Here is a 16,846-nt window from a genome sequence, read left to right on the forward strand (position 1 = left end):
AGAGAGGCTGGTGAGCCCAGCCCTGATTTAAGTAGTGCCAGTTGAGCAACTCTGCAGCAGATTAGTTCTTTCCAGAATCTGGCCTTAATATCCTATAGAGCTAGACATTTCACAGACATAATGCTAGGAAAAAGGGGGGAAAAATAGCCCAAGCCCCTGTGATGCTCCTGTGTATAGGAAGGCAGTGAGTTCTAATCTCATCATTGGTAAGATTACATGGATTTGCACTCTATCAATCTGAAGTTGGTACTAATTAAGTTAGTGGCAAAACTAATTTTGGATGCATCTTAAAATCAGAGGAGGAATGCCATTTACCTGGTGACAGGGATTGCTATCATATGAAATACCCTGTTAAAAAACAAACAAACCAAAAGGTAAATGCCCAAATTTTAATTTTCTTGCAAAGTAATTAGCTTTCTTAAAATTTCTTATGTGAGAATTAATGTAACAAAACTCAACATAAAATATTACAGAGGATGAGTTGAATTTTATTTAACCCTTTAAGTCTGTGACTTTACCCTCTGTCACTCCCATACCCACATACTCACAAACACCAGTACACATGCACACAGATGATCAAAGCAGTACTACTTGTGTGCCACATGGAAAGTGAGGTAGGCTGGCAACTGATGTCTCTCTGTATCATCATAGTTCCTCTTGATTGGTAAAGATGAACTGGATTTTTTTTTCGACAGTCCTTTTAGGAATCAACAGTTACTGTTGTGTGACCATCTACCTCAGAATCTTGCTAGATTCATCCATCATAGATCTTAGGCAAGGCTGCTACCCAATGCCTTTCATTTTCCTGTTTTGGGTATATTTTGGCTATAGCCAGCCTTCCTGTTAGGATAACAGGATGAGAAACAGTACACACAATGAGTTCTACCCTGGTTGTCACCCTCCCACTATTAAAGCACAGGTCTTCTCTTGATAAATCAGCCTGTGACACAGCTTTCATGGAAATAACACATTCTTCAGCGTTTATCAGTTTCATTACTGTTAACTGTGTCCTTGTACTGCTTCTTACGATGTTTTTGCATGCATTTCCGTTCATACTTAACTCTTACCAATCCTAATATTTCTGCTAAATACTTCTGCTAAAAAATTCTGTATTTATACTTCTCTTTCATTCTTGTTGCTTTCCCCAATATATTTATTTGAACATAGGTTTACTATCATAGCCTTATCCATGATACTGTCACCTGGGATCTCATCACTGAAGACACAGTCTTTACATCATTGTAGGCATACACAAGTTGAAATGGAACCAGGATGAAAACTACTAATCTAATTCTTATTCCACAGGAACGACTCTCTGATCCTATCACTTTCTATAGGAATTAAACGGAGCAGCATATGAAAATCATTCCCAGGCAAAGGTTTTATCTGTTTACTGAGTAGACAGATGAATCACTACTTGACCGTCTTCTATGTGTAACACTAGATGGGAGAAGCCACTTCATTTTGGTTACGAAGACTAACAATATCAGCCTTTTTTGATCTCTGTGCTACATAATTCCATGTAACAATGAAAACAAGAGATTCCAACCAACAAACATTATGTAACTTACTGAAAAATATGTTACTACTACAAAGAAAGCTGGGTCTAGTTTTCAAATAGTTCGGAGGAAGAAGACTTACTTGTCCACAACCACTGCTGCCACCTGAAGAAGGATATCCACCCTGCTGGGAAAAAAAAGACCGGCTCAGTAATCCAAATATTCCTTTTCTCCATTTCAAATACAGAAATAAATTTTAAAGGGCTTTAGCTGCCTGAGTGTTTAATCGTAGAAGACCAGCTACATCCTACTATGAATTTTATTCTGAAGTATTGTGTATGTTGAATATTATACTGTATCAAAAAGCTGACACCTACATGCACTGCTTCCTATGTGGGAAAGAGCTGCTTCAATGAGCCTATTGTTCCCAGACCCACACGAAAAAAACTGCAAAATACTTCTAATGAGAAGTTACTATACTATTTCAAGAAACCACACAATTCTCAATACATATATGGGAACATCACACAGAGGTTGTATTCTGACTGGTGACTGGCTGATGCTTACCTGGCCATAGGAAGTGCCACCTTGAAGCTGGTAGCCCTGTAAGAAAGGAATTATTGATTCATAATTATTGTATTTGTGAAGCAGATGCCTCTGTCATGTCTGTTTCTTTGTGGGGGGAAAAATCCCGGTGTAGGACAGAGAATGTAGAGACTCTGCTGCTTAACTAGAATTATTTTGATATTTCTTATTCTGGATGAATATCTGATCACACTGTGTTTATCAAATGACAATCATAGAGTAGTTTTACATCTGTCTCAGATGAGACTCTAGTCTTATGAAGGTTTTCCAGTACATTGAAGGGACGCAACATTTTCTTACTATGTTTCTTTTGCCTGCTGTTCCTTAGATACTGGGCTTAGATGGCTAACGATAGGTGAATACTGATTTCCTATATTTGTATTTTGGTGGGCCTCAGTTGCACAATTCCATTCTTCTGAGGGAAAATAAAGGTGAAAAATAATTTAAAAAAATTAAGAAAGAATCCTAGAAAAAAAATACAGATTCATAAAATGGAAACAAAACAATGCAATTAAGAGTAGCAGGTCAAATGGATTAGTCAAGGATGCAACTACCTTTTGAAAAAAACCTTCATTAATAGAAAGTTACTGTGGGTAACTATAAGCTGCTGATGCAATCTCCATTCAATATAATGTCAAAAAAGAGCAGGTGTTTCATGTACATGCAGACCTGTGCCACAGCTGTCTGGGAGAGTTATGAAGACAGGGATTACCAAACAGGATTTGAACTATCTTGCCTATTTCTGCTATCTGACACAAAGATCCTGCCAAAATTCACAGCTATCTTAGGGCTGCTTTAATTCACATAAAAACTGTAAAGGGAGGTAAGCATTTATCAGCTACAGGCTCTAAGACCAACTCTTCCTGCAGCTGAGGACCTGACCCAATGTTCGGTAGCTCCTCCTCACCGTTTCCCTGTACTGAGACCAAAGGGGACAGTGAAGAACTGACTATAAATTTGTCTTGTACCACGTAAATCAGGTGGAACAGGAAGAGCTCCAAATAGACTATTTCTACCATAAATTTTAAAGTTCCAACCACACGGAAAAGATCACATAGCAATGGGAACCCATGTTTCCTGCAGATATCCATTAAAAACACAACTGTCAATATCACAACAAAAGTTTTGAAATTAATTCAGAGATATTTTTTTTTTTAATAATGCAATATAAATTGGAAAAAAAAAAGATTTTTTTAAATCTCCACCCCGTTGCAGTGCCATGGCACTCCACCTTCTCAAATGCTGTATAGTGACTGATGCTTACCTGGCCATAGGAAGTGCCACCTTGAGGCTGGTATCCCTGTAAGAAAGGCAAGAACTCATTTGTAAATAAAGCTGTAGTCTTCGCACAGCTGCAACTGAAAAGCCCATTTCCACTAACAGTTCCTCTATACTATGTTCTTTTTCCTTCACGGTAATTCAGTGGTATGAACCAAAATCAAGGACCACTCAGCAACTCCAAGAAGGGAAAAAACCCAACCAAACCTCAAAGTCCATTTACAAGGCAGGCTCCAACAGAAAAGCTCAATACACTTCAGCAAAAAAAGTCTCACCTGGCCATAGGACTGACTGCTTGGGGAACCCTTTAAAAAAAAGAGAGAGATAATTACCATCTTGACAAGGAGGCTTTTATAAAGAGCGTAACATTTATGGCAATAGAGCTGCACAAGGGTTTCCCAAAAAGGCTCCTCCCGAGGCAAAGGAGACAGAGCAGTACACTAGCATCTGTGCAGCAGATTGTCCTATTCTCAGCAGAAGCCATGAATCGAATCGAGACACAGACTGCCAAAGGAAACATCACTCAAAAATCTGCCAGTCGTGCGGGGTCTCAGAGAGATCAGTGAAGCACTTCCTACAGAATATCCGATTTGCTTACCTGGCCATAAGAACTGCTGCTGCCCAAGTAACTTGGCCCAGCCTAAGACAAGGACACCATTTGGTTACTTCCCTTTTGTAAGGGATCCAGGCTGCATTAGGAAAAGCGAGGAACTACATCCTAAAGCTATGCAGGGCAGTATCAAGAGCCCCGACTTCCTCCTGGTCCTCACAATGATGCCAAGTGCAATGATTTCACATGCTTGGATTCCAGATAAGTAAGTAGCACGTGGATTAATTTAGAGTGTGAGAATACACACTTTCAGACAAAATGGCCTTTGAAGTTCAAATTCTGAGTGATCTCTAAGTGCTTTTGCAGTGCCATGGCACTCCACTTTCTCAAATGCTGTATTCTGACTGGTGACTGGCTGATGCTTACCTGGCCATAGGAAGTGGCACCTTGAAGCTGGTAGCCCTGTAAGAAAGGAGTTATTGATTCATAATTATTGTATTTGTGAAGCAGATGCCTCTGTCATGTCTGTTTCTTTGTGGGGGGAAAAATCCCGGTGTAGGACAGAGAACGTAGAGACTCTGCTGCTTAACTAGAATTATTTTGATATTTCTTATTCTGGATGAATATCTGATCACACTGTGTTTATCAAATGACAATCATAGAGTAGTTTTACATCTGTCTCAGATGAGACTCTAGTCTTATGAAGGTTTTCCAGTACATTGAAGGGACGCAACATTTTCTTACTATGTTTCTTTTGCCTGCTGTTCCTTAGATACTGGGCTTAGATGGCTAACGATAGGTGAATACTGATTTCCTATATTTGTATTTTGGTGGGCCTCAGTTGCACAATTCCATTCTTCTGAGGGAAAATAAAGGTGAAAAATAATTTAAAAAAATTAAGAAAGAATCCTAGAAAAAAAATACAGATTCATAAAATGGAAACAAAACAATGCAATTAAGAGTAGCAGGTCAAATGGATTAGTCAAGGATGCAACTACCTTTTGAAAAAAACCTTCATTAATAGAAAGTTACTGTGGGTAACTATAAGCTGCTGATGCAATCTCCATTCAATATAATGTCAAAAAAGAGCAGGTGTTTCATGTACATGCAGACCTGTGCCACAGCTGTCTGGGAGAGTTATGAAGACAGGGATTACCAAACAGGATTTGAACTATCTTGCCTATTTCTGCTATCTGACACAAAGATCCTGCCAAAATTCACAGCTATCTTAGGGCTGCTTTAATTCACATAAAAACTGTAAAGGGAGGTAAGCATTTATCAGCTACAGGCTCTAAGACCAACTCTTCCTGCAGCTGAGGACCTGACCCAATGTTCGGTAGCTCCTCCTCACCGTTTCCCTGTACTGAGACCAAAGGGGACAGTGAAGAACTGACTATAAATTTGTCTTGTACCACGTAAATCAGGTGGAACAGGAAGAGCTCCAAATAGACTATTTCTACCATAAATTTTAAAGTTCCAACCACACGGAAAAGATCACATAGCAATGGGAACCCATGTTTCCTGCAGATATCCATTAAAAACACAACTGTCAATATCACAACAAAAGTTTTGAAATTAATTCAGAGATATTTTTTTTTTTAATAATGCAATATAAATTGGAAAAAAAAAAGATTTTTTTAAATCTCCACCCCGTTGCAGTGCCATGGCACTCCACCTTCTCAAATGCTGTATAGTGACTGATGCTTACCTGGCCATAGGAAGTGCCACCTTGAGGCTGGTATCCCTGTAAGAAAGGCAAGAACTCATTTGTAAATAAAGCTGTAGTCTTCGCACAGCTGCAACTGAAAAGCCCATTTCCACTAACAGTTCCTCTATACTATGTTCTTTTTCCTTCACGGTAATTCAGTGGTATGAACCAAAATCAAGGACCACTCAGCAACTCCAAGAAGGGAAAAAACCCAACCAAACCTCAAAGTCCATTTACAAGGCAGGCTCCAACAGAAAAGCTCAATACACTTCAGCAAAAAAAGTCTCACCTGGCCATAGGACTGACTGCTTGGGGAACCCTTTAAAAAAAAGAGAGAGATAATTACCATCTTGACAAGGAGGCTTTTATAAAGAGCGTAACATTTATGGCAATAGAGCTGCACAAGGGTTTCCCAAAAAGGCTCCTCCCGAGGCAAAGGAGACAGAGCAGTACACTAGCATCTGTGCAGCAGATTGTCCTATTCTCAGCAGAAGCCATGAATCGAATCGAGACACAGACTGCCAAAGGAAACATCACTCAAAAATCTGCCAGTCGTGCGGGGTCTCAGAGAGATCAGTGAAGCACTTCCTACAGAATATCCGATTTGCTTACCTGGCCATAAGAACTGCTGCTGCCCAAGTAACTTGGCCCAGCCTAAGACAAGGACACCATTTGGTTACTTCCCTTTTGTAAGGGATCCAGGCTGCATTAGGAAAAGCGAGGAACTACATCCTAAAGCTATGCAGGGCAGTATCAAGAGCCCCGACTTCCTCCTGGTCCTCACAATGATGCCAAGTGCAATGATTTCACATGCTTGGATTCCAGATAAGTAAGTAGCACGTGGATTAATTTAGAGTGTGAGAATACACACTTTCAGACAAAATGGCCTTTGAAGTTCAAATTCTGAGTGATCTCTAAGTGCTTTTGCAGTGCCATGGCACTCCACTTTCTCAAATGCTGTATTCTGACTGGTGACTGGCTGATGCTTACCTGGCCATAGGAAGTGGCACCTTGAAGCTGGTAGCCCTGTAAGAAAGGAGTTATTGATTCATAATTATTGTATTTGTGAAGCAGATGCCTCTGTCATGTCTGTTTCTTTGTGGGGGGAAAAATCCCGGTGTAGGACAGAGAACGTAGAGACTCTGCTGCTTAACTAGAATTATTTTGATATTTCTTATTCTGGATGAATATCTGATCACACTGTGTTTATCAAATGACAATCATAGAGTAGTTTTACATCTGTCTCAGATGAGACTCTAGTCTTATGAAGGTTTTCCAGTACATTGAAGGGACGCAACATTTTCTTACTATGTTTCTTTTGCCTGCTGTTCCTTAGATACTGGGCTTAGATGGCTAACGATAGGTGAATACTGATTTCCTATATTTGTATTTTGGTGGGCCTCAGTTGCACAATTCCATTCTTCTGAGGGAAAATAAAGGTGAAAAATAATTTAAAAAAATTAAGAAAGAATCCTAGAAAAAAAATACAGATTCATAAAATGGAAACAAAACAATGCAATTAAGAGTAGCAGGTCAAATGGATTAGTCAAGGATGCAACTACCTTTTGAAAAAAACCTTCATTAATAGAAAGTTACTGTGGGTAACTATAAGCTGCTGATGCAATCTCCATTCAATATAATGTCAAAAAAGAGCAGGTGTTTCATGTACATGCAGACCTGTGCCACAGCTGTCTGGGAGAGTTATGAAGACAGGGATTACCAAACAGGATTTGAACTATCTTGCCTATTTCTGCTATCTGACACAAAGATCCTGCCAAAATTCACAGCTATCTTAGGGCTGCTTTAATTCACATAAAAACTGTAAAGGGAGGTAAGCATTTATCAGCTACAGGCTCTAAGACCAACTCTTCCTGCAGCTGAGGACCTGACCCAATGTTCGGTAGCTCCTCCTCACCGTTTCCCTGTACTGAGACCAAAGGGGACAGTGAAGAACTGACTATAAATTTGTCTTGTACCACGTAAATCAGGTGGAACAGGAAGAGCTCCAAATAGACTATTTCTACCATAAATTTTAAAGTTCCAACCACACGGAAAAGATCACATAGCAATGGGAACCCATGTTTCCTGCAGATATCCATTAAAAACACAACTGTCAATATCACAACAAAAGTTTTGAAATTAATTCAGAGATATTTTTTTTTTTAATAATGCAATATAAATTGGAAAAAAAAAAGATTTTTTTAAATCTCCACCCCGTTGCAGTGCCATGGCACTCCACCTTCTCAAATGCTGTATAGTGACTGATGCTTACCTGGCCATAGGAAGTGCCACCTTGAGGCTGGTATCCCTGTAAGAAAGGCAAGAACTCATTTGTAAATAAAGCTGTAGTCTTCGCACAGCTGCAACTGAAAAGCCCATTTCCACTAACAGTTCCTCTATACTATGTTCTTTTTCCTTCACGGTAATTCAGTGGTATGAACCAAAATCAAGGACCACTCAGCAACTCCAAGAAGGGAAAAAACCCAACCAAACCTCAAAGTCCATTTACAAGGCAGGCTCCAACAGAAAAGCTCAATACATTTCAGCAAAAAAAGTCTCACCTGGCCATAGGACTGACTGCTTGGGGAACCCTTTAAAAAAAAGAGAGAGATAATTACCATCTTGACAAGGAGGCTTTTATAAAGAGCGTAACATTTATGGCAATAGAGCTGCACAAGGGTTTCCCAAAAAGGCTCCTCCCGAGGCAAAGGAGACAGAGCAGTACACTAGCATCTGTGCAGCAGATTGTCCTATTCTCAGCAGAAGCCATGAATCGAATCGAGACACAGACTGCCAAAGGAAACATCACTCAAAAATCTGCCAGTTGTGCGGGGTCTCAGAGAGATCAGTGAAGCACTTCCTACAGAATATCCGATTTGCTTACCTGGCCATAAGAACTGCTGCTGCCCAAGTAACTTGGCCCAGCCTAAGACAAGGACACCATTTGGTTACTTCCCTTTTGTAAGGGATCCAGGCTGCATTAGGAAAAGCGAGGAACTACATCCTAAAGCTATGCAGGGCAGTATCAAGAGCCCCGACTTCCTCCTGGTCCTCACAATGATGCCAAGTGCAATGATTTCACATGCTTGGATTCCAGATAAGTAAGTAGCACGTGGATTAATTTAGAGTGTGAGAATACACACTTTCAGACAAAATGGCCTTTGAAGTTCAAATTCTGAGTGATCTCTAAGTGCTTTTGCAGTGCCATGGCACTCCACTTTCTCAAATGCTGTATTCTGACTGGTGACTGGCTGATGCTTACCTGGCCATAGGAAGTGGCACCTTGAAGCTGGTAGCCCTGTAAGAAAGGAGTTATTGATTCATAATTATTGTATTTGTGAAGCAGATGCCTCTGTCATGTCTGTTTCTTTGTGGGGGGAAAAATCCCGGTGTAGGACAGAGAACGTAGAGACTCTGCTGCTTAACTAGAATTATTTTGATATTTCTTATTCTGGATGAATATCTGATCACACTGTGTTTATCAAATGACAATCATAGAGTAGTTTTACATCTGTCTCAGATGAGACTCTAGTCTTATGAAGGTTTTCCAGTACATTGAAGGGACGCAACATTTTCTTACTATGTTTCTTTTGCCTGCTGTTCCTTAGATACTGGGCTTAGATGGCTAACGATAGGTGAATACTGATTTCCTATATTTGTATTTTGGTGGGCCTCAGTTGCACAATTCCATTCTTCTGAGGGAAAATAAAGGTGAAAAATAATTTAAAAAAATTAAGAAAGAATCCTAGAAAAAAAATACAGATTCATAAAATGGAAACAAAACAATGCAATTAAGAGTAGCAGGTCAAATGGATTAGTCAAGGATGCAACTACCTTTTGAAAAAAACCTTCATTAATAGAAAGTTACTGTGGGTAACTATAAGCTGCTGATGCAATCTCCATTCAATATAATGTCAAAAAAGAGCAGGTGTTTCATGTACATGCAGACCTGTGCCACAGCTGTCTGGGAGAGTTATGAAGACAGGGATTACCAAACAGGATTTGAACTATCTTGCCTTTCTGCTATCTGACACAAAGATCCTGCCAAAATTCACAGCTATCTTAGGGCTGCTTTAATTCACATAAAAACTGTAAAGGGAGGTAAGCATTTATCAGCTACAGGCTCTAAGACCAACTCTTCCTGCAGCTGAGGACCTGACCCAATGTTCGGTAGCTCCTCCTCACCGTTTCTCTGTACTGAGACCAAAGGGGACAGTGAAGAACTGACTATAAATTTGTCTTGTACCACGTAAATCAGGTGGAACAGGAAGAGCTCCAAATAGACTATTTCTACCATAAATTTTAAAGTTCCAACCACACGGAAAAGATCACATAGCAATGGGAACCCATGTTTCCTGCAGATATCCATTAAAAACACAACTGTCAATATCACAACAAAAGTTTTGAAATTAATTCAGAGATATTTTTTTTTTTAATAATGCAATATAAATTGAAAAAAAAAAGATTTTTTTAAATCTCCACCCCGTTGCAGTGCCATGGCACTCCACCTTCTCAAATGCTGTATAGTGACTGATGCTTACCTGGCCATAGGAAGTGCCACCTTGAGGCTGGTATCCCTGTAAGAAAGGCAAGAACTCATTTGTAAATAAAGCTGTAGTCTTCGCACAGCTGCAACTGAAAAGCCCATTTCCACTAACAGTTCCTCTATACTATGTTCTTTTTCCTTCACGGTAATTCAGTGGTATGAACCAAAATCAAGGACCACTCAGCAACTCCAAGAAGGGAAAAAACCCAACCAAACCTCAAAGTCCATTTACAAGGCAGGCTCCAACAGAAAAGCTCAATACATTTCAGCAAAAAAAGTCTCACCTGGCCATAGGACTGACTGCTTGGGGAACCCTTTAAAAAAAAGAGAGAGATAATTACCATCTTGACAAGGAGGCTTTTATAAAGAGCGTAACATTTATGGCAATAGAGCTGCACAAGGGTTTCCCAAAAAGGCTCCTCCCGAGGCAAAGGAGACAGAGCAGTACACTAGCATCTGTGCAGCAGATTGTCCTATTCTCAGCAGAAGCCATGAATCGAATCGAGACACAGACTGCCAACCTTGTTCATGTTGAGTATTTGTGATGTTGAGTATTGGCCTCGCTTTGACCACAATCCCTAGTAGTCATACCTCCCGTTTTGAAACATTTTCCTGGTTGCATGTAGTGGTACAGAGAATATTGGCAGATATTTGCTCCCCCCGACCCCCAACCCCCTAAAGAGGAGTAAGTCTGAGGAGCCTTTATACTTAAGTTCATACTATGAATATTCTTATGTGTAACTCTGCAAGAATTTTTATTATCATTATGTTAGTATTTGCTAAATTCACACACTTCTTTTTTACAGAAGTAGCTTCATCTGCCTGGCTTTAAGCAAGGCTGAAAGATGTTGCACATCAGTTCCCAGTTACGATTCTCCATCATTCTTGATATGGATAAGCAACTGTCCTTCACAAGTTTTGGAAATTTGAGCTCTCATATACATGGGGGCTGAATCTACCAGTATGGGATTTATAGTGTGATACTGAGCCTAGAATCACTTCCCCTCAATGCCATGACTTTTATGCACCTTTTAGAGGACACATTGAGTGGAATACAGTCATTTCACTTCAACCAATCACACATGGAAATACTTTTATGAGCATTCCAAACAAAAATAGTTGAACACCAATATCAGAAGTTAATTTTATGAACAAAAATCAGAGAAATATAAATATCTGCACACTTTGAAATAATTTTAAAAATGCAGGAAATCATTTATTTCCAAGTTGTGCTAGCCCTGTTTTAGTGAAATCTACAGGAATACTTCTAGTCTTTTTTAAGTTCACTTACCTGAACATAAGTACTGCTGCTGCTTTGCTGTCTTTGTCCATTCTACACAGGAACAAAAAAATGGTTATTTATTTTTAAGAGGAATGGCTTATGTATTAAGGCATTTCAAGAAGCAACTCTATCCTTATAGACTAGACAGTTTGAAAGTCAGAAAGAGTTCCTTATGCCCTTTCTTACTTTATTTATGCCATCTCATGCGCTACAATTTTCAATACTTCAGTATATAAAGATCCTTCATAAATAAAGTGCTAAAAGTATTTATACATCTTGATGTCATTTTCTTAGTAAAAATTCATCATATAATACATCATTGTGTCATACTGTGGTATTTCAAGTGAGTTTAAATAATTCTGCCCTTCAGTGTGTCATACAAATTGCCATTAAACTCATATCCACTTATATTCATATTGTGACTGATTTTTTCATGAATAAGCACAATAAACTTTTGATAAAGGCTTTGTCAAAACAAAAATTGGAAAAGCCACAGTTACAATTTAACCAAAGGAAAAGTCACTGCAGAAAATCTTTCAATTCCCATGAAGTACGTGGATTATGAGAGCAATCAAATATTCTTCAGTTTTATTTATATATACACACTGAAAAATATTTAACCTGTGTAATCAAAACACTATACATTTAAATTCAGAAATAAAGTAATGAGGAAATCTTATCCCTTTCTCTACCAGTATTCATCACTAGTTGTGGAAGAATCTAATACTATACATTTTGAAAGCAATGATTTCCAAAAGCCAAATTTTGGCTGGGGTAGCCTGCTACTGGTCTTTCATTGAAAGTGAGAATTTGTTGTCACAGTCCAAAGGACTATCATATGAAGAAAGGAAATCCTAAACTGTGAATACTGGTAGGTGGGTTAAAATTGCAAAGGACCCAGAAAAAAATATGCCGGAGACATATCCACAATACTTTACAAACATGCTCTTAATGAGATTGGATCGTAATCAACTTTCCAAGTGCCTGGTTATCAAGAAGCAATGTTATAAATACAACAGCAAACAAAAGTTCACCTAAGCACTAACTAGCAGGGTTTTAAAAAATGTAATGCTGAACTAGTTGTTTCCATTTAAAAAATAGACTGTTTAAATGAACATGGAAGCGTGCAGGTTATGATTTATGCCTATGTGATTTAATATCAAACAACATTCAAGCTTAAGTTCTAGAATTCCATCTGCCTTCCTGAGCAGATAGAGATGGTTAAATTTTGCAAATTTTGAGAGCACTATGGAATTAGCATACAGAGGTTTTCGTATTCTATGTCTGTAGAAAACAGCTGCAATTGTCTTTAATCAGCAACCAAGTAGGATATCCACTTTTCTGTAACCACAGAAAAGCCCTACTCCACCACTGTAGTTTGTGGATATCTAAGATATCCATAAGTTATCCATACTTATTTATTCCCAAAGAGATGAATCATTGTTTAGTTTACTGAGACAGGGCTTTGGTTAAAACTCAAGTATAATGGAGGAAGAACGTCTACCTGTATTATGATCCTAGTAGCAGAACTTCCCAAACTCTGAAAAAAAACCCAAAAAACAACAGTGAACATTTAATTTGACTTGTTTAAATGCAATGTGGTTAAACAGAATATACCAAGTTTTACTATTTTGCTTGGGAGACTAAAGGGAAATGTCATATGTGTGATGTACTGACTATCAAATTGTTAACACTCAGCATTAAACTAGTTCATCTTCAGCTCTGAAAGTCTGGGAAGACAGCCTGACTCTACTAAGTAATTTTCTACACTTGCGTCTGCTTCTATTACAGCTTATGTGGAGAGCAGCAGAGCACAGGCTATGCCCTTTTTGCACTACCAGTCAGCTTGGCTTTTCCAAGCGTGCTGACTGAAGCTAAGACACCATCATCCCTCCAACCTTTCTCACTGTCACCTGCATTGGACATGTGTCACTATACATAGAAATTCAATTCCTGATCCAGTCATTTGTTTGCTGAATTTTGGGGTATGAGGGATGAATGTAAAATGGTAGCAGACACCATCCTGAGGCAACTGGTTTGATCCCATAACAACTATATTACTATTATAGAAATCATAAGAAAAAAGTATGCTTACCTGCGGGTAGGTGTGACGCTGCAAATGAAACAAAACAATCTTTAATTATTTTGCATGAAGTCTTGTCCAGAGTATTGCAGCCAAAAAAGTGTCCTATCTTTTGGGTGAGATACACAACCAAATGTGAAAGAAAGACGTGGAAAGGATAGCATAGAACAAATGCATCTTAACCTTCATTCAAGCTAGAACAATATGTTTGATTAGAAACTAGACATCAGAAAAACATATATATAAAAAGTTACATCATACAAAATCACTTTAACCATCTTAAGGCTAAACTTACTTTTGACTGACTGTATGAGTTCCAAGTAAGCAGAGTGGAAATTTAGTAGTTTAAAAATGAGAATGGAATTGAATTTAGAAAAGAAAATTGCAATAGAAACAGAAAATCAAAACTATTCAGGAACACAGACACTGTATGCATTGAGACCTGGAATCTGCAGCTAATACAATATCTCTGCAAGTACTAATAGCAATCTTAGAACCACAAGATTTGTAGCTATCTAACTACTGGCTTCTTCCTGGAAGATAATTATGCACCTAGGGAAACCCTGCGTGCCAAAGAGTTGTCTCCATACGCCAGGAATCTTTCTGACAAATTAAGCATGTAGATATTTGAAAGCTTTTTGAATCAAAATTCTGAGCATTGTAGAGGAAAACTGCTTACCACAGGTGGAAAAGGGTTGCTGTTGGCAATGACCACTACCTATAGAGAAATCAGAGAAAGCTGATTACTCATCATAAAGTTTATTTAAATAGTTAAATATGTTAGGAAAATTAAGAATACTGAATTCTCTAAATTTACAAACTGATAATAATTCTATGGATGATCACTTTTATAAAATACTATTTTAATAAAAAATTTTAATGCATATTACCAAGCAAAGAAGAATATATACGTATACATGGTTTATACAAGAGTATAAGGAGATAAAAGACTCGCTCCCAGTCACACAATGACTCAGCTGTAGAGGCAGAAGTAGGATTTCATGTGTTGTACCATATTCACTGACCTATACTGTGTATCCTTTTTGATCTTCAACTTTCCACCCCAAACTGCAAGATCAATTTCTTTTATTTTTATTCAGTATTATGCCAAAAAAGGCTTAATATTGAGTTCATTAAAAAAAATTAAGCCAAATGCAATAGTAGTATCTTCTGTTTAGGTTTTAATATTTTCTGTTTAGAAACTTGCCCTGCCCTGCCCGCCCCCCCCCCCCCCCCCCCCTTTTTTTTTTAAACTGAAAAGAGTTTGTATTATCCAGTGTTGTAAAAATGAAGAGGAAAGTTTGTGCTATCAGAAGTAAAGAATCTGAGTATAAAACAGGGAGAAGTATTACATTTTTAAAACTAAGTTATTAAAAAAACCAAACTATCAGTGTGTTTTGAATTCTTAAAACAATGGGAAATTAAAATGAAAAAAAAATCTGTGAGGACATGAATAGGTACATTGTGTGTTTACTGAACACACTATAGTATTAGCCCTGAGCTTCCTGGGGACTGAACTGAGAGGAATAGTCCATGTAAATATGAGTAACATTCAACAGTAATATGAATTCTATTGATTTCACTTGCTTTGAGTCACACTCATTCTGCAGCCCCATCTGAATTATAATTACATAACTATATCCTTAAAAGTCCTAATTACATTACAATCACTATCCTAACTTCTTTTAAAAAAACCCCCATAAACAAGTATGAAATTTTATTTTATATACAGTGAAGTCAACTATCAACAAAAGCCACCACAGCACAGCTAGTTAGTATAAGGCATCTAAGAACCAAACTGATTCAAATTATATGAATCAATCCGGGTCGAAACCCTGAAAAGCCTTAAGTGGTAAAAGGAACTGTAGTACCACTGAAATAAAAGAAGTCATCCCAAGTTACAACTGTAAGAATTTTTTCCCATTGAGTTGAAAAGGAGTGCTTACCTTCTTACTGGAATCTGAACTGCTTGAAGGGACAGACTGTAAAGAATACAGAATCCATTTTTTGCTTAGGTAAATGTATGACAAATTTAACTACAGCACTATTTTCCACAAGAATGTTATAGCTAACATCATTTCCCTAAATTACAAAACAAAATAAGATTCTGAAGAAAAATATCAAAGTGTTGGCAATTAATAAATGAACAAGTGAAATAAATGAACTGGTTTCATTTTTTTCTACAAACCCCAATTATTTTGCTAGTTTTACACAGCACTGTATAAAAGCTGCACATGTTTCATCTAACATCAAATTGGAAGTTTGTTTATAATAAAAATAATCTATTGGTAGAAAAAAAAAAAATTAATCTCTTCTACCTTCATCAAAAAAGAAACCAACCCAAACTCCAGAACCTATCCCCCCAAAACTAAAAAACCTACCATTGAAATATAAACTGGAATAAATGGGATACGCCATAAGAATAGAAATGTTTTAAATGAAGCATAAATAATGTGCAGTGAAGTTTTCCATTTCATCAACCCATATGTACAATTGCATAGGCAAAAGCCAGAAAAAATACTTTTAATTCTTAGTAACTATCAAAGAAAGCACTGATTTTTGGAAAATCATAATAAAAGTAAGTGGTGTTCATTTACAGAATACATATAATCGAGTTTCTGTGCAAAACAGAAGTAAATAACTTCTAACAAAGTTGATATTACAACTACACTAAACATGTAACTAATCGGTTGAACTTATTTCCAGATATGATTATTACTTAACCATATGAAGACAGTCCCCCTTTATCCCCTTCCATGAATTTTATTATTGTTTGGTAAAATTTGGGCATAACTGCTTAGTTTCTGAATAGCTTAGGAAACTGAAAACATGTTGGAAAGCACATAGTTACCTGGCCATAGGCAAGACCCCTGCTGGATGAGGATGCACCCTGAAATAAAAATATAAATGAGGTATTTGCTTATATAATAATTTGTTAATTATATCTAGAAGTCATTGCTTTTTTCCTTAGAGGATGTACACTTCAAAACAAACTGATTTCATCTATACTTAAATAAATCTAGGGCAATAGTGAAGTATACCAAACTTGCTTAAAGATAATTGAAGTAAAAATTTTCCAACATTCTACTGTAGTCATAAGATTAATGTTGCTCTATCACAAATCAGTTTACACTTGCATATTAAACAAAGATAAAATATATTTAATATTTAGGAATTAATCTAACTAATGATGTATTTAAAGTTAAGCATATGATTAAGTAGTTTCTTGGCCAGGGTTTCAGTTCCTAACAGGCATTGGAGAGTATGTTGTCTTCCTAATAGATTTTTTTACTTGCTTTCATGATTTTAAAAATG

At 37.5% G+C, this 16,846-nt stretch overlaps 1 protein-coding gene across 31 annotated transcripts in view; it reads right to left on the minus strand.

Moving 5' to 3' along the window:
• Positions 1-16,846, minus strand: part of LOC115349352 (hornerin-like) — a 64,568-nt gene that overhangs the window by 35,014 nt on the left and 12,708 nt on the right. For 17 of the 31 annotated variants that reach the window (XM_030033526.2, XM_030033556.2, XM_030033551.2 and 14 more), the window contains 23 exons: positions 16,383-16,421; positions 15,478-15,513; positions 14,211-14,249; positions 13,544-13,561; positions 12,953-12,988; positions 11,458-11,499; positions 10,451-10,480; positions 10,162-10,197; positions 8,883-8,918; positions 8,505-8,546; positions 8,182-8,211; positions 7,893-7,928; positions 6,611-6,646; positions 6,233-6,274; positions 5,910-5,939; positions 5,621-5,656; positions 4,339-4,374; positions 3,961-4,002; positions 3,638-3,667; positions 3,349-3,384; positions 2,067-2,102; positions 1,642-1,686; positions 316-348 (listed from right to left, as the gene is read on the minus strand). In XM_030033526.2, coding sequence (XP_029889386.1) covers positions 316-348; positions 1,642-1,686; positions 2,067-2,102; positions 3,349-3,384; positions 3,638-3,667; positions 3,961-4,002; positions 4,339-4,374; positions 5,621-5,656; positions 5,910-5,939; positions 6,233-6,274; positions 6,611-6,646; positions 7,893-7,928; positions 8,182-8,211; positions 8,505-8,546; positions 8,883-8,918; positions 10,162-10,197; positions 10,451-10,480; positions 11,458-11,499; positions 12,953-12,988; positions 13,544-13,561; positions 14,211-14,249; positions 15,478-15,513; positions 16,383-16,421 — 822 coding nt within the window. The remainder of the gene's footprint in view (positions 1-315; positions 349-1,641; positions 1,687-2,066; positions 2,103-3,348; positions 3,385-3,637; positions 3,668-3,960; positions 4,003-4,338; positions 4,375-5,620; positions 5,657-5,909; positions 5,940-6,232; positions 6,275-6,610; positions 6,647-7,892; positions 7,929-8,181; positions 8,212-8,504; positions 8,547-8,882; positions 8,919-10,161; positions 10,198-10,450; positions 10,481-11,457; positions 11,500-12,952; positions 12,989-13,543; positions 13,562-14,210; positions 14,250-15,477; positions 15,514-16,382; positions 16,422-16,846) is intronic. The other 14 variants (XM_030033527.2, XM_030033525.2, XM_030033550.2 and 11 more) reach the window with 12 other exon arrangements.

This window comes from Aquila chrysaetos, chromosome 12 (assembly GCF_900496995.4).
Source record: "Aquila chrysaetos chrysaetos chromosome 12, bAquChr1.4, whole genome shotgun sequence".
NCBI lineage: Eukaryota > Metazoa > Chordata > Aves > Accipitriformes > Accipitridae > Aquila > Aquila chrysaetos.